Source organism: Eublepharis macularius, chromosome 3 (genome assembly GCF_028583425.1).
Source record: "Eublepharis macularius isolate TG4126 chromosome 3, MPM_Emac_v1.0, whole genome shotgun sequence".
NCBI classification, from domain to species: Eukaryota; Metazoa; Chordata; class Lepidosauria; order Squamata; family Eublepharidae; genus Eublepharis; species Eublepharis macularius.
Genome location: NC_072792.1, coordinates 5,105,308 through 5,132,235, shown reverse-complemented (window position 1 = coordinate 5,132,235; position 26,928 = coordinate 5,105,308). Strand labels below are relative to the sequence as shown.

Genomic DNA, 26,928 nt, shown 5'->3' with positions numbered 1-26,928 from the left:
CCGGTCACTTTGCAGCACAATGCCCCTACCGGCCTGTGCAAAGACCTCCGCTTCAACTACGGCGCCCAACCCTTGCTCCATTTCCTACTCTCCAACGCCCGATTCCCGCGCCACGCGCGAACAGAGGCCGCGGCGCTTCCCAAAGGCCCGCCTCAGAGAGAGGACTGGAAGCGGAAGAAGTTATGGAATACGACCCCGCTTCCCCAAACGCAGAAGTCAATCCAGAAAGCCCCCAGTCGGGAAACGAGATGGATCTGTCGTAAAAGGGCCCAAACGACAGATCCGCCCCAAGCCCGTCCCTGCACGGAACCGGCCACCTGGGTCCATCTTATTCATGCCAGTAACTCTGATCAACCCAGAGAGAAAAATGCACATCCGAGTGCAAGCCCTCATCGACTCGGGCTGTTCGAGAGACATCATCGCCCCAGCTCTAGTCAATGGACTAGTCTTACCAACTCGGGAATTACAAAATCCAGTAATCTTTGAACAAATGGATGGCACCAATATGAACCCTGTTACCACTGAGACCATCCCAGTGATCACAGGCATGGGACAACATTGGGAAAAGAGGTCTTTTGTCATCAGCTCCACTGCCAAATACCCGTTAATTCTAGGCAGCAAGTGGCTATGTGATCACAATCCCTACATAGACTGGGCACAAGGATGTATCACCTTCAGTCATGCCAACTGCAAACATCACCGTTGGAACCAAAACTGGGGCAATGATCCAACTCATACTGAAAAGGCCCTTCTTACTCAAGAAGAAATCAACCAAATACCCGAACCGTATTGGCCTTTTCTAAACGCTTTTTCCGAAGAGGAAGCTGATACTCTACCCCCGCACCGACGAACGGACTGTGCGGTGGAAATTTTACCCGGAGCCTCACTGCCCAAAGGACGACTCTATCCCATGAGTCTCCATGAACGAGAAGAGCTCCGGAAATTCATCGACACCAACCTCCAACGAGGGTTCATCTGCCCAGCCAACAGCCCCCACGCCGCTCCGGTTCTCTTCGTGAAAAAGAAGGATGGGGGACTACGACTGTGCACGGACTTTCGAGGACTTAATGCAGTGTCCACCAACAACGCCTATCCTATACCACTCATCCGAGACCTTCTCAACGTCGTGGCCCAAGGTAAGATCTTTACAAAATTAGACTTAAAAGATGCTTACTTCCACGTCCGTATCAAGGCAGGGGATGAGTGGAAAACCGCATTTAATACGCCCCTCGGACAATATGAATACCTAGTTATGCCTTTTGGATTGACGGGAGCCCCGTTTGTATTTATGTCCATGATAAACGAAGTTCTGCACGAATTTCTGTACAAAGGGGTGGTGGTGTACCTTGATGATGTCTTAATTTATTCAGACACAGAGGAAGAACATATTCAAATGGTACAAAAGGTCCTGGCCACCTTGATGAATAATAAACTGCCCATCAAGTTGTCCAAATGTGAATTCCATAAAACCGAACTCACTTACCTTGGGTATTGCATCTCCCAAGAGGGTTTAAAAATGAATCCAACCAAAATACAAGCGATTCAAGAATGGCAAACACCCACCACCCGTAAAGAACTACAATCCTTCCTGGGTTTTGCCAACTTCTATAGAGACTTTATAGCAAATTTCGCCCAAATCACGCTCCCCTTAACAGAATTATTGAAAACAAAGGATAAAGGGGACCAAGCTAAAAAACCCTCCTCCAAACTACAATGGACCTCCGATTGCCAAACTGCTTTCGAATGCCTGAAAAAGCAATTTGTAACGGAACCCATCCTCTCCCACCCCAACGAACAGTCCCCTTTCATAGTGCAAGTCGACGCCAGCGATACGGCAATAGGGGGAGTTTTACTGCAGAAGGGGGAGGATGGAAAGTTGCGGCCTTGTGCGTTCTTGTCTAGAAAATTTTCGGAGGCGGAAAGGAATTGGAATGTGTGGGAGAAGGAGGCTTTTGCAGTAAAAGCAGCCCTTACTAATTGGAGACATTGGCTGGAGGGGGCGCGATACCCCTTCGAGGTTTGGACAGATCATAAAAATCTGGAGGCCCTCCGAAGCCCACGCAGACTGAATGCCAAGCAATTGCGATGGGCGGAATTCTTTTCCAAATTCAATTTCACTTTAAATTATCTCCCGGGCAAGACTAACTTTTTGGCGGACGCCCTATCGCGCATGCCCCAACACAAGAGCAAACGGGAGGAGACTGTCGACACGGTCTTCTCGCCTACGCAACTTGGGGGCGTGGTGACTACTCGCAGTCGAGCCAAACAGCCCCTCCCGGCCAACCAGGAGTGGAAATCGAAACTTAAAACTGAGGTGGAAAAGGAGGGGGATAAGGCTCCGCGAAACAAACTGGTCCAATCCCCACAGGGGGATTGGCTAGCTGGGAGCAAGTTTTATGTCCCAGACAGCCTCCGGCTGGAGGTTTTGCAGCGCTGTCATGATGCTCCCACTGCTGGTCATTATGGGTATCTGAAAACATTGCATCTAATCCAAAGGCAGTTCTGGTGGCCGGGCATGCGCAAAGACATTTCCCAATATGTTAGTTCCTGCCCCGTTTGCCTCAGCGCCAAAACCAGAAAAGGAAAACCTCCGGGTCTACTGCAACCATTGGAAACACCCAACAGACCTTGGGAAATAATATCTATGGACTTTATCACTGATCTACCTATTTCAAAAGGACATAATTGCATTTTAGTCGTGGTAGATCTGTTCTCCAAACAAGCTCATTTTATTCCCTGTACTGCTATACCCACCGCTCGCAAACTAGCAGATTTATTTTTAAAACACATCGTAAAATTACATTCTTTTCCGTCCAAGGTGATTTCGGATCGCGGCGGACAGTTCGTTGCCAACTTCTGGCGGGAGCTTTTGAGAATGTTGAATATTGAGCAAGGTATCAGCTCAAGCCACCACCCACAAACCGACGGACAATCCGAAAAAACAAACCAGATACTAGAACAGTTTCTTCGTTGCTACATTAATTTCCAACAAGATAATTGGGTAGACCTTCTCCCTCTGGCCGAATTCTCTTATAACAACAGTGTACACGCTTCAACCGGAGAGGCCCCTTTCAAAATTGTCTATGGAGCTCACTTCAATCCCTTCCCGTTGGACGCTCCCCCTCTCCATTCCTCTAATTTGCCAGATGTATCTTCGTGGTGGGGGGAGGCGGCGCAACAATGGACTCTTATTAAGAAACATCTTGAAAAAGCCAAACTGGATTACAAAAAATACGCAGATCGCCATCGTGTGGCCGAATGGGATTTACAACCTGGAGATCATGTGTATATTTCCACAAAGAACCTGAAACTAGCTCAAACAAGCCGCAAACTCGCTCTGAAATTCCTGGGACCTTTCCCTGTGCGCAAGATAATAAATAAAGTGACTGTTGCGGTAACTTTGCCCAAGAACTTACGCCACGTACACGACACGTTCCATGTCAGTCTTTTAAAAAGGGCTCCTACCGATGACAAGTGGCACATCAAAGCTCCACCCATTCCAACTTTGATTGACGACCAAATACACTATGAGGTGCAACAAATTTTGGACTCTAAACTCAAACGAAATCAGCTTTTTTACCTCATTAGATGGAAGGACTTTGATTCTGGGTATGATGAGTGGGTGAACTCTGTACATGTTCATGCTCCTAGATTGACCAAAGCTTTTCATACTCGCTACCCATATAAACCAGGGGGGGATCTGTTTTAAGGGGGGCAGAATGTCAGGTCCAGTGTATATCTAAACTGTACTGACTCCATTTTCTAATGCTTCTAGTATTTAAGTGCTTTCTTCCCAGGTGCACCAGTTCCCAGGCAGCATTCCCACCGGAGGCGACTGTTTTGTCTAACACCGTTCCACCAAGCATTGGCCTTGAAGGAGAGCAGCTTCCCAGGACTGAGAGATGTTGTTTTGAGAACTGTGGGGGGAGGCAAATCCAGATGGGTATTGTTACTTTGTACCTCATGCTTTGCCCTTCATTGGTAACAATGACTGTGTACCATCCTGAGTCTCCTATTCAGGACAGTGGACTATAATGGACCTTTTCTGCAGTAAAGTTTCCTTGTTCAATCAATGGACTCCTGTTTGCTTTTGAAAGGGAACCTGTAGGAAGAGCCTTATCTAGCCACAAGCTGACATCCTACACCGTGCGTGTTATTTAAGGATTTCTGCTCTTGAGAGAGCGAAGAACAATGTGTCCCCTGCTGAGCAGGGCTGGAAAAAAACTGAAGAGCCTGGGAGCCCCTCCCTGTAGGATCGCAAGTTTCGTCCAACCCTGCGCAGGAGGAGGAGGAGGAGCTACCCAAGCATCTTGACTGCCCCACTCCAGGATCACAGGAGAATGGGAGTGCATTAGGACAGCACACCCCAGATTCCCCACTCTTAATGGAGCTGCAAACTAACGAATACACTGCTTACTGTTAAGGGCTTCTTCACATCTTTGAATCCAGGTGGCAAACGTCTTGTCCGTACCTAGCATATAAAACACAAAATGAAAGTAGCATCAGGACATCCAAAATAGACTCTAATTTGCATAAAGTGAGTAATTTCCAGCTATACTAAACAGTGCTACAAGCTCTTCTAATTATCTGTATATCATACTGTTTGAATTCTGAAATTCCCAACCTTACACTAAATTACTATTGGAAAAGAGTGAACATATGATCAAGTTAGACACTTTTGATCTACGTGAACACATCTGTGATATGAAATTAAGTAGGATATGGACAGCTAAGATTAGACATAATAAAATATTTTGAATTATTTTATCCACAGTACTTTCAGCTGCACCAAATATTAAATAACTAATAACAAAGCATGTTGTGGGGAAAAATACAACAGGCTTAGCTGGCTCTAGAAAGGGGTGGGTAGGCAAGCAGGCATTGTCTCCTCCTCCGTGACTGATCCCAGCCGGGTGAAGCTGGGGAGGCGGGCATTGCCACCTGCTTTGCACCTGAACCCAGCTGGGTGAAGGGGGGGTTAGCACTGCCACCTGCTCCGCTCCTGATCCTAGCTGGGTGAAAGTGGGGGGCAGGCATTGCCACCTACTCTGCTCCTGATCCCAGCTGGGTGAAGGCAGGAGGCGGGCATTGCCGCCTGGTCCCCTCCTGAGCTTTCCTCCATGATGCGCTCTCTGGAGGAACGGGCTGCCTCTTCTGGGCTTTCCTTCATGGCAGCGCCCTCTGAAGGAACCTCAGAGTAGGAAGTGAGTTGTCAGAAATATGGTTAGCCTTTAGTAGGATACTCAGTTTATTCACTAACAAAAGAATTGGCTGTGTTCCCATGGATCCATTCCACTGAGGAATGCCTTCCCTAGATGAAAGACATTCACATCTGGGGCAGGCATCACTGTCTATCGCCTTAAGAAGGAATTAAAGTGGGAAGAACCTTACTTAATGTCATTTCTCTGGTATTTGTTACCCCTATATATTTTACCACAGAAAAAGTAACGGAAACATTTGTATCCAATAGAAACCATGTCGCCTGGGCTCTCACATTAGGTAGTCCCATATTTTTAAGTAGAGGGGTGATTAAGATAGCCCTCAGCTTATTAAATATGGGACACTCTATAATCACGTGTTCAATGGTTTCAATTTTATCATATGGGCATCTGCATGTTGTGTTAGCGTGCGGTACTTTCTTGTATCTACCCTCCAAAACCGCCAAGGGAAGAGCAGTCATTCTTGCCAAAGTAAAAGCTCTTCTGAACTTTGGTGCTGTCAAATGATAAAAATACTTCGGCAGTTGCATTAGGAGGGCAATACCTAAGTAAAGTGTCGAACATACCCTCCGTGCCCTAACTTCTTGACATGCATTTTTATTTGTCTAATTATATCTTTGGTCTTTTTAGTCTTGACTATACTATTGGTTATTCTGGTTATTATTGGTTATTCTGATAGATCTATTTTGTCCTCCTATTGGAGCAGTCTGGTTGCCTATCTTGAACAGCTAGAACAAGAATTCTCCTGCGTAGAAATAATCTTAGTTGGAGATTTTTATGCAAGAGTTGGTAATGATGTTGCGTCTCTTTTTAGTAATTTGGGTCTTGATCAGGATGCCTTGTTGTTTTTATTTACTCCCTTAATGAGACGCTTTAAGGACACTTTGTCAAATCCTGCAGGCTTGAAGCTAGCACAGATTTGCATCCAATTCTGTAAAATTTGGCTGAATGGTCTGACAAGCTTTGACATATCATATGAGTGTACATATTGTCCGGGGTCAGCAGCCCAGCCCCCGGACTTGCTGACAGACAGCGGCAGGGGGCAGCCAGGAGACAGCAGTTCAGCCGCTCTGTCTGGCAAACAGAGCCAGACCCTGCCTACTCCAGGGGGAAGGGGCAAAAGGCCAAAGCCTCAGAAGGCTGGAGGGAGCAGGGAGAAGCCAGCTAGTCCCACCCACCATGGGGGAGAGAGGGGGCTAAGCAGGCTAGAGGAAAAGGGCCAAGGCAAGGGGAATAGGGACACAGCAACAGCCCAGACAGAGCCCTTACCTTCCAAGGAGGAGAAGCAGCCACTACAGCCCAGAGCCACACCCTGGCTAGAGGACAGCAGCCTGGCTCAGGAGGTGCTAGGAGCCAAGCCCCTCCAGGTGGAGCTGCCACAGGCATTCTGGGGGAGGAGATGGGTAGCCCCTCCCAGCATCGATGAACAGGCAGCACAGAAGCTGGCCAGGGCAGCTCCTCGCGAGCAAGGCCAGACAGGCTCAGCAGCACACAAGCTGGCCAGGGCAGCTCCTCGCGAGCAAGGCCAGGCAGGCTCAGCAGCACAGAAGCCGGCTGGGGCAGCTCCTCGTGAGCAAGGCCAAGGAGACCTCAGCTGGGGATGGCTCGCATTCAACCCCACCCTGCCAGCAAGGCAAGGAAGCCAAGAAGGGATTAGTGGTAGGAGGGAAACACCTGAGGGAAGGCACAGCTGGGCCAAGTCAGGAGAGGGAACAAGCCTAGAAGGAGGGCGGGGTGGGGAAAGGAAGCCCTATATAAGGTGGCTAGGAAGAGCTCTGAGGTGGTGGGTGTGAGTGAGGAGTGATGATGTGGAGTGAGAGCAGTAGGATGCAAGGGTGGTGGCTTGGAGGAGAGTTCTGGAAGGAGGAGATGAAGGAGGACACAGAGGGTAAGCAGGCCAGGTTGAGCAGGCCAGCGAGTGGACTGAGAGGGAGTCTGGGTGAGGTATACCGCCCCTCCTTCCACAGAGCAGGGTCCTGCAGAGTCCCTGGCCCCCCTGTGACGTCAGGAGCAGACCGCCCAGTGCCACGCCCAGCGGCAGCCGCGGCAAGCCCTGACAAGTTGGTGGCCCGTACGGGGAAGGTCGTTCCAACGCAGACACCAGGCGAGGGGATGCACCCCAACGCCACTGCAGAGCTCAGACCATGGCTAGAGGCACACCTGGACGAGGTGTGGAGGAAGCTGGAGGCAACCTTCCAAGCAGCTCAGGTGGAGCTAGCACAGGCGGTGGAACACCAGATACAAGCCTGCACCCCCACAGCCACTCCACCAGTGGTATGCGCATTTGCGTGGGAAATTAACCCACCAGCCGGCAAGGCGGTGCAGGGGCTGTGCGCCACCGTGAGAATAGGACGGCAGACCCTACAAGCCCTATTGGACTCAGGGAGCGCAGTATCAGCAATTCGTTCCCAACTTATCCCAGCTGACACCCCGGTGCATCGCTGGGTCCCGGTGACAGACGTGATGGGCCGCACCCAGCCGTACCCTATGGTCTGGATCACAGTGGAATACCTGGGAGCGCTCCACCGCCTGGAAGTGGCCAGGGTAGCCCACTTACCGCTCCCTATGCTGCTGGGGAGAGATGCCCCGGGGTTCTCCAGGCTACTTAGGGAGGCAGCCGAGGGACTGGCAAACCCACAGGTTGCCCCAGCGCTGCAAGTGGAGGAGGCCCCCGACCCGGATGAGGGTCCCTCTACCAGACCAGGGGCAGGCCCGCAGGCCAAGGAACCAGCGGGACCCCCGGCCGACCGCCCCTTCTGCGAGGCCCAAGGGGCAGATGAGTCCTTACAGCGCTTGCGGGAGACAGCAGCTCGTGAGGAGGACCGAGTGCAGGATGAGCGGAGGTCCCAACGGCTTCCCCGCATTGAGAAGCAAGGAGGGGTGTGGGTCCGCCTAGCCCGTGCCCCAAACGGCCAGGGAGAGATCCGCCAGCTACTGGTGCCGGCAGCTTACCGGGCAGAAGTCCTCCGATGGACTTTATCGGCCCACTGCCACGCACACCCCGGGGCCACCGCTTTGCCCTGGTGATTGTGGACTATGCTACACGATTCCCGGAGGTCATCCCGCTTAAGACGATGCAGACCCCGGGGATGATACGAGCCCTGTCCAAGCTTTTTGCCATGGTGGGACTGCCTGATGAAATCTTGACAGACCGGGGGGGGGGCCGTTTCGGGCCAGAGCCATGCGTCAACTCTGCCAGAATTTGGGGATCCGGCAGGTATTCACCTCAGCATACCACCCTCAGACTGACGGTTTGGCAGAGCGTCTGAACCAGACCGTCAAGGAAGCCTTGAGGAAGATGACACGGGACAAGCCTCGACAGTGGGACCTATACATCGACCCCCTCATGTTCGCCCTTAGGGAGACCCCGCAGGCATCCACTGGCTTTAGCCCCTTTGAACTGCTGTACGGGCGCAAGCCGCGGGGGATGCTCTCTCGGCTGGCGGAACAGTGGGGTCCCCGCACCAGCAGCCCTGCTCCCCCCATACCGGAGTACATGAGCCAGCTCCGTGGGCGGGTGCAGCAGTCCCAGGCTGAGGCCAACCGCCAGCTGACCCATGCCCAGACAAAGCAGAAGGCGGCCTACGACCGGGGCGCAAGGATGAGGACCTTCCAAGTCGGAGAGAAGGTCCTGGTACACCACTCGGTGTTCCCACGGGAGGAGGGGGACCCATGGAGGGGCCCTTACCAAATTCGGAGGGTGCTGGGCCCCACCACCTATGAGCTGCAGTGCGGGCCAGGCCGACGCCGACGGAGAACCCTGCACGTGAACCTGCTCAAGTGGTGGCATGAGCGGCCAGAGGATGGGTGCACCTTGGCTGAAGACCCCTTAGACCTCCCAGACAGCGAGCTGCCATGGACCGCTGACGCCCCAGAGTTCGAGGAGCCGAAGGTGGATCCACAGCTCAACCCTGCACAGAAGGCCCAGCTACAGGCCCTGTGGAAGCAAGCGCCCGGGGTCTTTTCAAGACGCCCCGGGGTCACGAACCTGGTGCACCATGCCATCCCCACCCAGCCGGGGCAATCTGCACGGGCAACCTGGCGACCCATCCCCCGGAAGCAGTGGGAGGCGGTGGATCAGGAGACGGAGGAAATGCTGCGCCTGGGGGTGATTGAACCGTCCCGAAGTGAATGGCGCAGCCCCATCATGTTGGTGCCAAAGCCAGACGGGTCGACTCGCTTCTGCATCGACTACCGGGAACTGAACAAAGTGGCCAAGTTCGACGCATACCCCATGCCGCGGGCGGACGTCCTAGTGGGGCAATTGGGACCGGCCCGGTACTTGTCCGCCCTCGACCTGACGAAAGGGTACTGGCAGGTACCAGTGCGCCCGGAGGACCGGGAGAAGACGGCCTTTGCCACCCCCCAGGGCCTCTTCCAGTTCCGCCGCATGCCCTTTGGCCTCCACGGGGCAGCGGCTACCTTCCAGCGGCTGGTGGATCAAGTCCTGGGGGACTGTCGGGACTTTGCAATGGCTTACATTGATGACATCATCATCTTCAGTCCCGACTGGCCCTCCCACCTACAGCACCTGGAGAAAGTCCTCCTCGCACTCCAGAAGGCAGGGCTGAAGGCCAACCCCAAGAAGAGCCACTTGGGATTCCAGGAGCTCAAGTACCTGGGATATGTCATCGGAGGTGGACAGGTCCGACCCCCGCCTGAGAAGGTGGCCTCCATAGGGGATGTGCCCCAACCACAGACCAAGCGTCAGCTCAGGGGCTACTACGGGCGCTTCATCCCCCATTTTGCGACCCGCTCAGCCCCCCTGACGGACTGTCTGAAGAAGGGCAGCCCTAGTCGCCTCAGCTGGACGCCGGAGCAGGAGGCTGCCTTCCAGGACTTGCGCACTGCACTATCGGACACCACCAAGCTCTGGAATCCGGACTTTGAGAAACCCTTCGTACTGGCAACTGACGCATCGGCCTCAGGCCTGGGGGCGGTCCTGATGCAGGAGCAAGATGGAGAGAGGGTGCCCGTCTTGTTCCTGAGCTGTGACGTCAGGAGCAGACCGCCCAGTGCCACGCCCGGTGGCAGCCGCGGCAAGCCCTGACACATATATCTCTACAAGGGGCGGCGGTGTTACTGACTATATTTTTGTCTCCCCTTCTTTTAGGTCACATGTTTCTGGCTTTACAGTTGGAGATCAGGTTCTCAGTGATCATTTACCCCCGATTTGTGTCTTTGACATTAATGGGAATTCCTCATCAGCTCTGACTCAGGATATGGAATTTCTCTCTAGGATTCCACGATCCCCAGACCTAGGACATAAGATTCTAAAGGTACTGAAATCAAACATCAGTTTAGACCTTAAATCTGCATTAATAAATTCTTCTGATCCCTTAGAGGTGGCACAAATTTATGGGAACTTATTAAATTTCATTACAGAATCCTTAAAACAGGATTAGGCTGTCATTTGGAGGAGGGCAGGGAGCTGTTCCAGTTGGCAGCAGAGGGTAGGACCCAAAGCAATGGGCTAAAACTACATGCACAAAGGTACCGGCTGGATATTAGGAAAAACTTTTCCACGGTCAGAGTAGTTCAAAAGTGGAATCAGCTGCCTAGGGAGGTGGTGAGCTCCCCTTCACTGGCAGTTTTCAAGAAGAGGCTGGATGAATACTTGTCAGAGATGTTTTAGGCTGATCCTGCACTGGGCAGGGGGTTGGACTAGATGGTCTGTATGGCCCCTTCCAACTCTATGATTCTGTGATTCCAGAAGGGCTATACCAAAGCAAGTAGCGAGTTCTCAGACGGCTGCGTGGTTTGATGGGGAATGCAGGCATATAAAAGCCCATCTTCGTACTATTTATTGTAATTTCCGTGACTCTGCAGCTACCTGCTTGCCAGTGGAGTATCAGATAATTAAAAATCATTTACATCATCTTATAAGGATGAAGAGGCTGACTTTTATTAAAAAACAATCAGAACAACTTTTATGTGCCATTACCCTGAATGATTCCAGGCAATTCTGGACCATGATGAATGGTGCTATTCGCTCTGAGATCCCTTATATATCAGCCATTTCCCCCGATACATGGTTTCAGTATTTTTCAGACCTACTTTGTGAGGAGCTCCCTAATGGAATTCAACTGGTTTATTCTCCCCTGGATGGTCTCCCAGAGTGGCCTCCTGTCACTCCGGAGGAAATAATAATTCTTATAGATCAACTCAAATCAGGTAAAGCTCCCGGTCCAGATGTGATAATCCCAGAGGTGCTCAAAGCTGATCCAGAGTGGTGGGCCCCTCTGCTTGCTTCTCTTTTCACTATGGTAAATAAGACTGGCCAGATGCCTGGACCAATGCAATAATTGTTCCCATTTACAAAAAGAGTTGTCATCTTAACCCCTCTAACTTCAGACCAATCAGCCTTCTATCCGTTATTGGAAAACTTTACGCTAAATTCTTGCAAATTAAGCTAAGCACTTAGATGTCATCTAGCAAAATATTAGGTCCAGAACAGGTGGGATTTTGTCAGGGGAAGTCAGCTTTGGATAATTGTTTAGTCCTCGCTCATTTGATTAATAAATACACAAGAAGGAAAAGATCTAAACTGTACATTGCCTTTCTGGACCTTAAGGGAGCCTCTGATTCGGTCTCAAGGGAACCTCTCTGGGCAAAGCTCGAGGGGATGTCACTAGATAAGAGGTTATTATCTCTTATCAAAAGACTTTATACATCCATGTCTTGACAGGTCAGGTGTTCTTCCTTTGGGAGACTCTCCCAAGATCTTTATTAAGAAGGGGGTTAAGCAGGGGTGCATTTTAGCCCCCCATTTGTTTAATCTTTTTAAAAACGAGCTTGCCCCTTTTTTGTCACTAGTTGATGGTCACAGTCCTAGACTTGGCTCCGCTTCTATCCCTTTGTTATTATATGTGGACAATGCGGTTCTTTTGTCTTCTTCCTGTGTTGGATTGAATCATTTATTGAACCGTTGCCTTGAATACTGTGTGACCAACAGACTGGAGTTGAACTATGAAAAATCTAAGGTATTGGTTCTTCCCAATTCCCGGAAACTGTGTAACTGGATTGTCAATGGTAATAGACTTGAACAAGTTAAGCACTTTAAATACCTGGGTGTCTATTTCCAGTCTAATGCTACTTGGACCTTCCACCGTAGGATGGTTATTTCTGCAGCTAAAGTTAGTGCTGCAGCAGTATCTCACTTTTATTTTTCTGATCGAGGTAACCAATATGTGCCTGCTGCTCTTAAAGCCTTCAATGCTAAAACTGGGGCTCAGTTATTGTACGGGGCCCCACTCCGGATTGATGCTATTGACAATTCAGTTGAATGCGTTCACTCTTAACTTTCTGCATAAGATCATGGGGGTTCCTATGTGTGTTCCATATGCTGCCTTATGCTTAGAGTGTGGTCAGAATCTGTTGGCCACCAAGGCATGGCTTCACACTATCAAATATTGGTTGAGACTCCATTTTAATTCTGACTCCCCTAGTTATACATATCATTTATTATCTGAATTTGTCAATGCTAGTTGGTCAGCCTGTATTGAAGCTAAAATAAGTTCCTTGAACTTATCTATAGAATCTTTATCCCTGCTTTTTGAGTCCGAGGCCTTCTCAAAAATAAAATCCAGTCTTTTGGGATTAGTTACAAACTCTCTATAGTTCTGCTAATAGAACTTTTTCTCCCATAAACTTGGGGATTGTCCCTAATATAAGTTTCCCAGCAGTATACCTTTGCCAGCTCCTGGCTCCCAATTTGCGTAGAGCTTTTTCTTTGGCCAGATTTAATGTTCTTCCTTCAGCCATTTTATCTGGTAGATTTCATGGGATTCCTTATCCTAGCAGATGTTGTCCTTGTTCGATGGACTGTGTTGAAACTCAAAGAGCGTCCAGTAGCACCTTTAAGACTAACCGACTTTACTGTAGCATAAGCTTTCGAGAATCACAGTTCTCTTCGTCAGACAATGCATGTGATGAAGAGAACTGTGATTCTCGAAAACTTATGCTACAGTAAAATCGGTTAGTCTTAAAGGTGCTACTGGACTCTTTTCGGTCTTGCTACTACAGACTAACACAGCTAACTCCTCTGAATCTGTGTTGAAACTGTTTCCCACGTTCTTCTCCAGTGTCCTTTTTATAAATAACTGAAATAGTAGCAAAGTTTCTCTACAGTGCTATGGCTATATGCCCTGACAAGTAATATCCTATATTGGTTTTGCTGCACTGTTGTCCTGTTCCTATCTGTAATCTTAATCTTACTCTGTATGGACTAGTTTCTGTATTTAAAATTTTATATTATATATATGCCAATAAAGGTTAGCTCGGCAATTGGTTATTCCTAGGAATTTCATTTTCTTTCCTAACAGTTGATCCCATTGATTATTATATTTATCTGCCTGGATGAATCCATGTAGAGTGGGCCCTCTGTCAGATTTTAAAATCTTTACTTTAAAAAAGAAAAGCTTTTATCCATGCCTTAGTTTCCATCGATATTTTGCCAATTCAGCTCTCAGAGCTATTCCCAAAACACGAGTAGTCGATAAGCGTCAGAAAAATCATACTGAATGTAATTCATTCTCTCAGAAGCAGCCTGAATCCAGATTTCTGTACCATGCAAAAATTGATTTAAAACTTGGCATTATATGCAGGATACAAACTACTGTGTGCCTTCTAACTTTTTAAACTTCCTAAGTATGCAAGTATATCCTTCTGAATCCAAAAAGATGACAGCTACCTAAGGAGGGTATGAAAGCAAATGTTATTCCCCAACCTGCCAACACCCCAACTTCAGGTAGGTTGACTACCTATCGTCCAGCTTGCCAGTCAAGACCTGCCTCCTAAGGCTGGGTCTCTGTGCCTCTACAATCCCAGGGGCAGGGCTTTTTCAGTGATGGTACCTCACCTTTGAAATATCCTCCCCTTTCAGGCTCAATCAGCACTTACTATACTGGCGTTTAAGAACCAGGCCAGACAAACAGAGGTCCAGTAAAGATGGTGGCTGCTTGGCTACCTTGGTAGTCCTTTTGACCATATACAGATGGATCCTGTCCATTACCTTCTGGTGTTTCTTTTTTTTCATCAGCTGGTATAGGTTGCGTGCTGCCCCCACAATGTGATTAGGGTGCAACACCCTCCCCGAACAGCAGGGTGTGATGGACAGCTGTGACGGGGGAAAGAAATCAAGTACCCCTCCCCCTGAAACACATACAAACCCAAAGTACTAGTTCTTTGACAATTTGAATGTTAAAAATCATAAAAAGAGACAGGGCGCTTTGTCATAATCCCAAGCGCCATTCCTTGCCAAGAAGTTCTTGAGTGGGGGTGGTGGGAGACCTTCCTAGCGAAGCAGCTCATGCTATTCAGCCAGCCCGACTAGAGGGACAGGCTTGCTCTTCTAGGCCAAGGACCAGGAGCGCATGCACCAAAGGCAGCGGAAAGCAAAGCTTTGCAACACAGGGGACATCTCACTCTCCGTGGCCTGATTCCCCAGTCAAGGTTTATTGCGACCAGAAGAAGACTAGGAAATACTCGCGCTCACGCGTTCCTTCTTTCCTCCACTTGCAAGTATTTCTGTTTTTATTACAAGCATCCAGATCATATATTAAGGTTTGTTCTCATCCCTTCAAGTCAGGACTGCCTATCAGAATTAAAGTGTAGACTGGTGGGACAAGAACGAGAGAATGTCTGATCTGTGATCCAGAGAGGATGACAAACTAGTTTGCGACGAAAGCAAGGTTTCAGTGATGTGTGAGGAGGAAAGAGCTGCGCTAGCCCAGTCGTCGCCAAGGCTGATTTCCTTAGACCAAGGCTTGTCACTACTTGGGAACTGTGCCTGTTTGTTGTTGTTGTGACGCCCTCTTCAGATCGTACAGGAAAACCTGAAACTGCTCAGCCACTTTCTTTCTTGCTTTACTCTTCTGACCTATAAATCTTTAGTAACTGAGAATATGAGGAAGAAAGTAAGAATTCAGGCCAGAGAAAGTTAGTCCACAAACTACAAAAGGTGTGATTTTTTAAAAGTTGCTCGAATTCCCATGGTCTGAACTAAAAATTTAGCTAAAATTAGTAAATTTTCCACTCTTGAGTAGTTTAGAGACTAAAATATCTGTTGTAAAATCTGCCCAGTGTAATGTCAGGGGTTTGATCCATTTCTGTCTTGCTTTGTTGTACCATGGGCATTCAAATAAAACATGGGTTACAGATTTGTTAACACTCAGACCACAGCCACAATATCAGTTTGAGAAAGGTATACCCAGAATGTGGCCTTCAGAGACTGCAGAAGGTAGCGCATTTAGTCTTACAAGCATAATTGCTCGTCTATATTTAGGAACTGTTAAGCCAAACAAATACTTTGGAGGTGTAAAACTTAGAGGGATCCCCATATAAAGGAAAGAACAAACTCTCCTAGTTCTGCAGATGGTGCTGTTTGTATCTATCTTCAAAATTAATTCCTTGATGGTTTTACAAGCTGAAGACCATCCTAGAGCAGTGATTACATCCTCCGCACGTTCTAAAACATTCCGTTTTCCTTCAGTTACTTGGCCCCAACTGCTCAGCCACTGAGGGCCCAGCTGGCAACCCTGCACGCTCCCCACGCGCTTAGCCCACAGGCTGCTCACCAGTGCAGCTATCTAGATACAGTTGCACAGATTTCATAATAGACGGCTTTGCCACCTCCCCCCCAGCAACCAGTTCTGAGGACCTTGAGAAACGGCGTGAGGCACAGAGGCAGCCCCACTGCCAACAGACCATGTGGAGGATGGGGAAGCACAATTTCAGCCCTCCAACTACGCATCAACTCGGATTACACCCTTTGTTAATAATGAACGCATGGCTCAAGTACTTTTTAAGCTTAGTATGCAAGATCATACTTACTATCCAGTTTGTGTCCTTCACTAAAAGACTTCATTGCAGCACTGTAGCTCCCCAAGTGGTATTCGCCTATCCTGATGTATACATGAAGAACAGCATGACAATTGTGCATTCCACCGTACCCAGATATCAAGAACAATGGTGTGGAATCCACATCACCCCAGCCGGTGTTCTATTCATGCACAGGAAACTTTAAAGTACTCTTCCCCTCCTGGCTGCAGGATTCCATGCCCAAGTTCCAGGGCAGGGGGGAACAGCTTTTACAGCAGCTGCCCATGAAGCATAAGGGGTCATTACGGGAAGGAAATGCCACCACATACACAAGAATGGAAGCATTGGAGAGGGAGAGCGTCATGTCCCATCTGCAGCACTTGCACAGTATTTTAGCAGAGAACTTCTTAGAAAGAATCCACATACCTTGCTCTGTTGGGTGTATTGAATACTAGTTCAACTACAACTTTATGCAGTAACTAATAATAACAACAACTAATAATAACAACAACATTCAATTTATACACCGCCATTCAGGACAACTTAACGCCCACTCAGAGTGGTTTACAAAGTATGTTACTATTATCCCCACAACAAAACACCCTGTGAGGTGGGTGGGGCTGAGAGAGCTCCAGAGAACTGTGACTCGCCCAAGGTCACCCTGCTGGCTTCGAGTGGAGGAGTGGGGAATCAAACCTGGCTCTCCAGATTAGAGTCCCGCGCTCTTAACCACTACACCAAACTAAGCTACAGTTTGATCCTATCAGCATCAAAATCTTTGATCATGAAAAAGCAAACATCTCCTTAATTTCTGACTTACAGCAGCAAACAAACGAAAACAAAAAGACCAAATTGTGCTACACTAGTACTCATATCATTCACAGGTGCAAATTAATTTTCAATATATTCAGAAAACGGTACCTCTGAAACCAACTACATTTGCTAGCGTTCCAACAGATACCTACCCTTGTCTGAGGAATGCTGTAGCATTGCTGGGGTCAAGCTCCAGGGACGTCTTTGCATCTGTAATGGCATCTGCAGAAAAGAGCTAACATTAATATTTGTAGAACTCCCATGATGTTCTCCTTTTCATTCTATTGCAACTAGGCTGCTGGCCAGAAACACAAACTCCATCTTAGCTGACTATTTCATGCCACTTTCCTCAAAAGGCCCATGGGCACAGCTTGGCTATGGCTTGTTTTACAAAAATTGTTCTTGACTGCTATTGTATGCAAAAGAAAAAAAAATTATGTTACCCAGATTTTATTTACGCTCGCCCTCGGAGACTTATGGATCCAATTGGTTTCCAGAATGCTCTGCGGGATCCAATGCTCCCTGGCGGTTCATTGGATGAGCTGGTGGAAAATTGGCAAGTCCGTTTTTCCAAAGCCCCCTGTTGCCCTCTCCGCCCCCGTACCAAACTAGCTCCCTGGTATACAGTGGAGCTACGTCAGAAGAAGCGGGAGCTGAGACGGCTAGAGCGAGTGTGGCAGCGAACTTGTGACAAAAAGGCAAGAGCATCTTATAGGATGTTTATGAAGGCCTATAAGACGGCAGCGAAGGCTACAAAGAAAGAGTTTTACGCAGCCTCCATTGCATCAGCTAGCTCATGCCCAGCAAAACTGTTCAATGTGGTTCGGTCTTTGGTCTCCTTATCAGGAGGGGACCATCAAAATTCAAGTTCGGATATTAGCAGCGAGGCTTTGGGGAGCTTTTTTGCTGATAAAATCTTGTCTCTCCGCCGTGATCTCCCAGCCACAGTTGATACAGTGTGCGAACTGGAGGCCCCTTGGCCACCTTCTGAGATGATATTAGACCATTTCAGTCCACTCTCTGGGGATGAGATTGACAGGATCCTGTGAGCAGTTAGGCCTACCACATACTCCTTGGACCCGTGCCCTTCGTGGCTGGTGAAGGCCAGCGTAGATGGGCTACGGGATGCCCTGGAGGCCATTGTCAACATGTCTCTGAGCTCCGGGATCTTTCTGGAAGCGTTGAAGGAAGCTGTGGTTAGGCCTCTCCTGAAAAAAACATCTTTGGACCCTACCGACCCGTTCAGTTACCGCCCAGTTTCGAACCTTCCGTTCCTGGGCAAGGTGATTGAGCAGGCGGTGGTAGAGCAGCTGCAGGTCTTCCTGAATGATTCCTCATCCCTAAATCCTTTCCAGTCTGGCTTCTGTCCGGGACATGGGACAGAGACATTGCTGGTCACCCTGATGGACGATCTCCGTAGACAGCTGGATCAAGGCGGGTCGGTGCTGCTGATATTGGTAGATCTATCAGCAGCATTCGACACAGTCGATCATGACCTGTTGATCCACCACCTTGCCGATGTGGAGATTTGAGGGACAGCTCTGCAGTGGTTTGTCTCTTTTCTCCACGGTTGGGGAGAGGGTGGCACTAGGGGAGAAGTTGTCATCCCGCCACCCATTGGTGTGTGGTGTCCCTCAAGGGGCAATACTCTCCCCCCTGCTATTTAACATACATATGCTCCCCCTCGTCCAGCTGGTACAGAGTTTCAGACTTGGGTGCCATCAATATGCAGATGACACCCAATTGTATCTGACAATGGACGGCTGGCCTGGCTCTGCCCCAGATGTCCTGGAACGTGCCTTCAGAGCTGTGACTGGATGGTTGAAGCAGAGTCGGCTGTGACTGAATCCCTCGAAAACAGAGGTCCTGCATGTGGGTCTAGGGTCCTTGGGTGCAGGACTCCAGCTCCCCACTCTCAATGGAGCACCACTTATGCCGGTGTCGAGAGTGAAGAGCCTGGGGGTGGTCCTGGATGCTTCCTTGTCTATGGAGGCACAGGTCGCAGCGGTTGTTTGATCCTCATTTTTCTAAGACAGGCTCAACAACTTGTCCCTTACTTATTGACCCATGACCTTACGACAGTGATCCAGGCAATGGTCACCTCCAGATTAGACTAGTGCAACTCGCTCTACGCAGGGCTTCCCTTGGGCTTGATCCGGAAACTGCAGCTGGTTCAGAATGCAGCTGCACAGGTGGTTGCCAGAGCACCAATCATGGCTCATATAACACCTATCCTCCGTCAGCTGCACTGGTTACCGGTTGAGTACTGGGTCCGGTTCAAGGTTTTGGTGTTGACCTATAAAGCCCTATGCGGACTGAGCCCAGCATACCTTCGGGACCGCCTCTCCCCATATGTTCCCCGGAGGTCACTTCAATCAGCCACTAAGCACTTGCTGATGTTCCCTGGCCCCAGGGAGGTCCACCTGGCCTCTACCAGAGCCAGGGCCTTTTTGGTCCTGGCTCCAACCTAGTGGAACTTGTCAGGGGTTGTTGCTGCCGCCGCTGGGCAGGGGGCCGGCTGGGCCGGCCCTGACGTCAGAGGGGCACCAGATATGCTGCAGGACCCTGCTCTGTGGAAGGAGGGATGGTACACATCACCCTGACTCCCTCTCAATCCACTCGCTGGCCTGCTCAACCTGGCCTGCTTACCCCCTGCGTCCTCCATCATCTCCTCCTCCCAGAACTCTCCTCCAAGCCTCCACTCTCGCACTGCTCTGCTCTCACTCCACACCATCACTCCTTACTCACACCCACCACCCCAGAGCTCTTCCCAGCCAGCTTTTATAGGGCCTTCTATCAGCACCCCGCCCTCTTTGCAGGTCCTGCCTGCCAGGCCACACCCCTTCTGGGCCTCCCAGCATTGGCCTAGGCTGTCTCAAGCTGCTGCAGCTGGGGGAGCTGGCTGGGCTGCCTGGATCAGCAACAGCTGCGGTATGTTGGCTCGCTGCCAGGCCTCTTTGGCTGAGCTGATTACTGAAAGTAGGCCCAGCTGTGGCCCCTTGGCTGGCTGCCCAGCTCTGCCCACAGAATGCCTTCAGCAGCTCCACCTGGAGGGGCTTGGTTGTGAGCATCTCCTGAGCCAGGCTGCTGTCTTCAAACTGAGGTGGAGGCTGGGGCGTGGCTCTGAGCTGCTGTGGTTGCTTCTCCCTGCCAGGTAAGAGTTCTGTTTGGGCTGCTGCTGGGTCCCTATTCCCCCTGCCCTGGCCCTTCTCCTCTGGCCTGCTTAGCCCCCTTCCCTCCCCCTGGAGAGTGGGACTAGCTGGTCTCTCCGTGCTCCTTCTAGCCCTCTGAGGCGTTGGCCTTTCGCCCCTTCCCCCTGGAGTAGGCAGGCTCTGGACCTGGTTGCTGGCTGGGGCGGCAGGGCCACTGCCTCCCGGTTGCCTCCCCCTGTTCCCTCATGGCAAGTCTGGGGGCTGGGACTCAGACCCCGGACAGAACTTTCTGTCTGAGGAAACTAGGGCCCAGCAGGATTTGTTATCTTTCCACTGGGCCTGCAAGACGGAGATGTTCCGCCAGGCATTTGGTGGGGGCTAGGCTGTCCTCTCACTGCCCATACCACTGAAGACCTTCCACCACCCATGCAGGAAAATGCTGTATTTTAATATTTTATAACCGCCAATTTTAATTGTTTTGATAGAATGTTCTAATGTTTTTATAATGTTTTTACTGTTTTAAACTGTTGTTAAAATGCCCTGAGCTCGTCTGATGGGGAGGGCAGTCTAGAAATGTGATAAAATAAATAAAACTGAAAGACTGCTACTTGAAACACTCAAGTGTATTTTATATAAACACTTTGTTTATCTTTGTGTTCAAATTATTTAATTGCTGAAATGGATAGTTATCACTCAGAGTCTGCGCAGGACAGAAAAGCAGTAACAGACAAGGGATCCGTAGGTATCATTTTTAAAAAGCCACACAAGTACTGTTGGCACCAAAAATATTTTAGCAGTTTTAGGATAAGTGTTACCATGGTACTTTTGAAGAAGAATGTAAGCATAAGCTCGTTGACAATAATACCCCGAATTATCAGGCTGCTCTTCTAGGGACACTGTCAGCTTCTGCAAGTGAAAATACAAAAAAATTAACTCAACATTTTCTACAAATCCCTGTATAGCCCAAAGTGAAATGTCTTGCTTGACACATCAAACAGAATCAATTAGCACAATTTTGCTTTGACATGAATTACCCCAGAAGCAAAATTCTTTAGCTCAGAGAATTGTTGCTTAGAACAGAGATAAAAGCCTCACCACTAACAGAGATTTCAAGTCAAGCTTTAGTCAAAGGGAAGCAGCAGTGCTATTCTGAGGAAATAACTCCTTTACCAATTGTCACGGTGTAACTTATTACTAGGCAAATAGCCATTCTAATTCCTCACGTTAACTCAGAAGACGTGAAGAAAATTTCTACTGTCCCCAAAATGTTTATTTCGTTTATGCCTCACTCCTCTCCCCAATCCACCGTGGTTTCTCCATTTCATCCTCCCATCAACTCTGCAAGGCAAGTTAGGCTGAGAGAGAGTTTACACCCCAGATCTTTCTAAACAGTTTGCGTAAACACATCTCACAGACAAGGGCTGCAAGGAAGAATTCTCTGAATGCACCGGGAAGGAATCAGATCTATCCACACAGCTTCACTGACTTGAGTGTTGTGAACTTAACAAGATGTTATTAAGATTTCCAACCCTCCCCTCCCCTTGTAAAGCTACCGCCAGAAAAGGAAATACTGGCTGAGAAAAATTAGGACAGTGGTGCTTAACCCCTCGCCAATTTTGCTTCTGCAAGTCTCCCACACAATTTGAAATTGAATTTTCCCCAACAAGGGCTGTGCAATGTTTTGCCAAATGAATATTTTGCATTTTATTCCTCCTTGCTAATGTGGAGCCTCTGAGGAAAGGGGGTGGGGGCTGGATGGGTGAATGGTGTCTGCTGGCTGTACCTCAGAGGCAGAGGGAACAGCAGTTCTGAGTCAGTGCTGAGGGAAAGCTTGTCAGTCAGAGGGTGCTCTAGTTGCGTCAGGCAGCCTGTGTGGAGCCAGGAGGAGGCTGTGCCTGTGTGTTTCTGAGAGGAAGTGTTCATTCTGCCAAGTTCAATGAAGCTGTGTGTTCTCCAAGAAAGGATTCTGGCTAAATCGGGCAACCCACGAAGAAGTACAAGAGCCTAATTCTGTCTAAACTGGGCAAACTCAGAGCGGTTTACAAAGTGTGTTATTATTATCGTAATGATAATCAACCAGTGAGGTGGGTGGGGCTGAGAGGTTCCTTCGTCTTCTTTGAACAGGACATACGCAACCATTCTATATCAGATTAATTTTGAAGTCCCAAAGTCTTAATAACAATTTACTCAACAGAGAGAATTCCCTTGGAGAAAAGTACAGGAATACTACATATTTTGTAAAATCCAGGCATGACTGTTTGGCTACTATAGTTTTGCACACCTATATGTAAACTAGTAACAAAGCCTCTTGTGGGGAAAATACAACGGGCTCTAGAAAGGACTGATCCTGGCCAGGAGGTGAGGGGTGGGCATTGCCACCTGCTCCATGCCTGATTCTGGTCAGGTGAGGGGTGGGCATCGCCGCTTGCTACATGCCTGATTCCAGTGGGTTGAAGGGGGGTGGGCATTGCCACCTGCTCCGTGCCTGATTCTGGTCAGGTGAGGGGCGGGCATCGCCGCTTGCTACATGCCTGATAACAGCTGGGTGAAGGGGGGTGGGCATTGCCAACTGCTCTGTGCCTGAACCCAGCTGGGTGAAGGCAGGGAGTGGCCATTGCACCTGCTCCACTCCTGATCACAACTGGGTGATGGTGGGGGGCAGGCACTGCCACCTTCTCTGCACCTGATCCCGGCTGGGTGATGGCGGGGTTGGGCATTGCCACCTGCTCCACTCCTGATCCCAGCTGGGTGAAGGGAGGTGGGCACTGCCACGTGCTCTGCTCTGGATCCCAGCTGGGTGAACCTGGGGCAGCGGGTGGGCATCGCCACCTGCTCTGCTCATGATCCCAGCTTGGTGAATGCAGGGATGGTATTGCCACCTTCTCCGCTTCTGATCCCATCTGGGTGAAGGTGGGGGTCAGGCACTGCCACCTGCTCCGAGCCTGTTCCCTACTTGGGCTTCCCACTGCAGCACGCTCTCTGGAAGGACGGGCTGCCTCGTCTGGGCTTCCCTCCACAACAGCGTCCTCTGAAGGCAGACTAGGGTAGCAAGTGAGTTGTCAGGAACATGGTTAGCTTTTTATATAGTAGGATATAATTCTGTCCTGCATTCACTTTGGAGTAATGTTTGTGTGTTCCTTATTGTAATGGGCCTGGGAAGATGATTTAACAAGGAAGCACTAGACAGTCATCTCTATAGTGTAAAAATTTGATATTTAGGACACTGTTATCCCAGCCTTCACAGCTGTGCCATACATAACAAGAACTTGTACAGAATGCAACTGCTATTGTGAGAAAGAAAATAAGCAACCAAATTAACAGTGAAAACACAAAAGAGGGAAGGGCTATAATATCCAAGGGCCGTTTTCACATAGTTAACATAACAAAACTTGGCTAAGCCCTATGTACATAACAGCAGCTCCAGGAAACTCCCCACATCATGCCAAGCCACAATACACACATCAGTCCTACATAATACAGATGCAGGACTACTGATACCCGAGGGACTCAAACATACCATCATATCATCCTCCCACTGCCTTGGATTCCCTGCTATAAACGCTATCAAAAAGTTTACATGTAAGCATGCTATAAGGCAGCACATTATTTTGGCAGTGGGAAGAACCAGCACGAACAATAAATGGTGTGCCTAGACAAATACAGAGCAAAAACACGTGGTGCGTAATATCAACAGAGCAATATCTGTGCAGTGATTAGCCTTCTCAGACTGTTTAAGACATGGGAGAAATATTGTATGCCATTCAAACACACACTGATTTATTATCCCACTGTGACTAGCAGATTACTAGTTATAAATATTCACTTTCTTTTAAAAATACCAGAATTTTGTGGTATAGTTGTTAGCATATTGGACTAGGATCTGGGGACCCAGGTTCAAAACCCCACTGCACCATGGAAGCTTGCTGGGTAACCTTGGGCCTACCTGACAGAGTTGTGGCAAGAATAAAATGGAGGAGAGTAGACTGATGCAAGCTGCTTTGGGTCCCCATGGGGTGGAAAGGCGAGGCATAAGAGAGATAAACAAACAAACATGTCTGCAAGAGAAGATAAAGGTTTGGGGAGCAATACAGAAGGAAGACAGGGAAACTGATAAATAAGTTCCATAAGTTTCCCCAATGAAAAAAAAGAAGCATGACATAGAACCACCCAAGCCAAGCCGTGTGTTTTTTCTTTTCCAGTTCCTTTGGCTCTGACCAAAGCAGATGGGTTGATGTGGCCAAGGCAAAACGTCGCATTTCTCCACAAAGGATGCTGCTGCTGAGCTAGCGAGACTCAGAAAGGAACACAGGCGGACACAGGAAGTGGCCTCCTATTGAGTCAGACAGTTGGCCTATCAAGGTCTGCTCAGGCAGGCAGCTACTCCCCGAGGTCTCAGGCAGAGATCTTTCACAGGACCCCCTATGGTACCCTTTTAGCAGAGGGCGCCAAGGACTGAACCAGAGACCTTCTTCGTTACAAGCAAATGCTCCGCCACTAAGCCACGGCCTCTCCCTACTAAAGAAATCTAGGTCCTCCGGCATTAAGTGCTGTCCAGTATTTTTTCTGCATAATGCTTCTCTCCTGTATCCATAGCTTTGAAAAGTGGTGCAGACCATAACTTATCCCCCACCGGCCTACTCTGCCAATCCCTTTTCCAGATCCTAGAGCCACTCTTATCCCCAGAACAGACCCTTGGACCAAGGTCCTCATTGAAGTGTGTGGTCTGCACCTGCTGCAACAGGAGGCTCTGGCCCAAACATGGCTTGTATTCCATTTCCCTTTTTAAGCCATGAGCTCTAGATGAGTAGAAACTGAAATGGAAGGAGCAGCTGAGCTGTGCCCCCACCCCCATCCTAAGGCTGCCAACTCCAGCCTATAAATTCCTGGAAATTTGGGGGGTGGGGCTAGATTTGTGAATGGATTTCACCTAGAATCTATGGTGTACCGTCCCAAGTTACCAGTTTCCCAGGGGAACGGATTTCAAGTTTAAATTTAATTCCAGTTCTCCAGTCCCTACCTGGAGGCAGCCAACCCTGCAAAACATCCCTCTGATTCCCACATAACTTATCAAATGTTTATTATATATAATATGTATCTATTTTATTTATGTCATTTATAGTCCACCTTTCTCAATAAGACTCAAGGTGCATTACCTGGTGCAAGTTAGTACAGCCAATATGAAAGTCATTAATTCGGAGAACAGGGTTTGATTCCCCACTCCTCCACTGGAAGCCACTGGGTGACCTTGGGTCGGTTCCAGCTCTCCCAGAGCTCTCTCAGCCCCACCCACCTCATAGGGTGTTTTGTTGTGGGGATAATAATAACACACTTTGTAAACCGCTCTGAGTGGGCGTTAAGTTGTCCTGAAGGAAGGTATATAAATCGAGCGCTGTTATTGTTATTATTCCAGAGGAGTTAGCTGTGTTAGTCTGTAATTGCAAAATGATGAAAAGAGCTATGGTTCTTGAAAGCTTATGTCGGTTAGTCTTAAAGGTGCTACCGGACTCTTTACTATTGTTACTATTATTTTTATTCAATAAACATGTAATGGGTATACACATGCAAATTTGTAAAGATTTAAAAGCCAGCAGATATCCAATTCATAGCTAAAGAAATGTGGAAACAGTGCATAAGCAATTCTACGACTGGCATGTATTTATTATATTTTGGAGATTTAATGTGTCCCTGTTTCTCTGGGAATGCTGTAACTATGTATCAATTATTCTTAATGGTCAATGACCATAAATGAAATCTACAACTGGCATAAGAAGCAACATAGGAACTACCCAGTAAAAGCATACTCATAACAACAGTAGTGGAGTCCATGATCCATCAATACTTATAATAATAGTATTGAAGTCTGCGGTCCTTCCCTATGCCTTTACCGACGGATCTCTAGGACACCACTGAGAACAGAGGAGTTAGCTGTGTTAGTCTGTAGGTGCAAAATAGTAAGGAGTCCAGTAGCACCTTTAAGACTGACCAACTTTATTGTAGCATCTGACGAAGAGAGCTGTGGTTCTCCAAAGTCAAGCTGGCTAGGCTTAAAGGTGCTGCTGGACTCTTCGCTATTTCACACCGAGAACAGGCAATTCGAAGCCTGCTCCATCCAACAGCCCCGAACGACGCCGCAGGATCGTGCTGGAAAGCGGGACGCAGCAGCGAAGCCTGCGCTCCCTAGTCCTGCACTAACGAGGCCGCCTCCTCTGGGGCGGGCGGGCCGGCCTGGCCCCTCACCTGCACGGCTGCCGCGGGGTCCTGGTCGACGTCGCCCTCCGAGAGCCTGCGGGGAAGAAGGGGAGAAAGAGGGCCTGAGTGAGGCCGGCACGGGAGGGGGCCGGGGCCGGGGCCGGGGCCGGGGCCGGGAGGGGGGCTCACCGCAGCGGCGCCGCTCCCTCCGCCATCGGGAGAAGCTTCCAGAGCGCGGAGCGACCGTCGCCAGGCCGCGGCGCCTCACGCGTGACGTAACCGAGAGCGCCCGCGCGCACCAAGCGACACGCAGGAAGTCAGGGCCACAGAGAGGACGCCGACGCAGCCGCCTAGAGCGCCCCACGAGGGCTTGAACTTCCGCTCAGGATCCCAGCGAGAGGAGGGTCCCGCGACCGCCTGTCAAGCCTGACCCAAGTCGCGGGCAGCGAGAGGCTCCGGCCCCGGCTCCGGCCCGCTCTTCCTTCGCCTTGCCGGCAGCGACACCGGGCCAGAAGCCGCCCCACGGGCTGCCTTCGTGAGCCCGCTTGGATGCGAGTGACGCAACGGAATTCCTGCCTTGCTTGGCTCTGAGATTCTCTGTGTGTGCATTCATCTGCGCTTGCGCCGTGTCACTTTATGGATTAGGCATTGGTGGTTCAGGCTACCTACGACGGAGACTAAAAGTTTTGATGTGGCGCTGGAGAGTGCCCTCGAGTCAGACGACTTGGCTTATT

General features: G+C 49.4%; 1 protein-coding gene across 3 annotated transcripts in view; it reads right to left on the bottom strand.

Annotated features, from left to right (window-relative positions):
• The window catches only part of SUGT1 (SGT1 homolog, MIS12 kinetochore complex assembly cochaperone), a 52,622-nt gene extending 26,138 nt beyond the window's left edge, over nt 1-26,484 (bottom strand). For 2 of the 3 annotated variants that reach the window (XM_054973929.1, XM_054973930.1), the window contains exons 1-5: nt 23,949-24,035; nt 20,821-20,911; nt 17,006-17,075; nt 16,053-16,123; nt 4,418-4,471 (exon numbers count right to left, since the gene is read on the bottom strand). In XM_054973929.1, the coding sequence (XP_054829904.1) occupies nt 4,418-4,471; nt 16,053-16,123; nt 17,006-17,075; nt 20,821-20,911; nt 23,949-24,035 (373 nt within the window). Of the gene's footprint in view, nt 1-4,417; nt 4,472-16,052; nt 16,124-17,005; nt 17,076-20,820; nt 20,912-23,948; nt 24,036-26,242; nt 26,289-26,383 lie in introns of those variants that run through there. The other variant, XM_054973931.1, reaches the window with a different exon arrangement.
• Nucleotides 26,485-26,928: the final 444 nt, after the last annotated feature.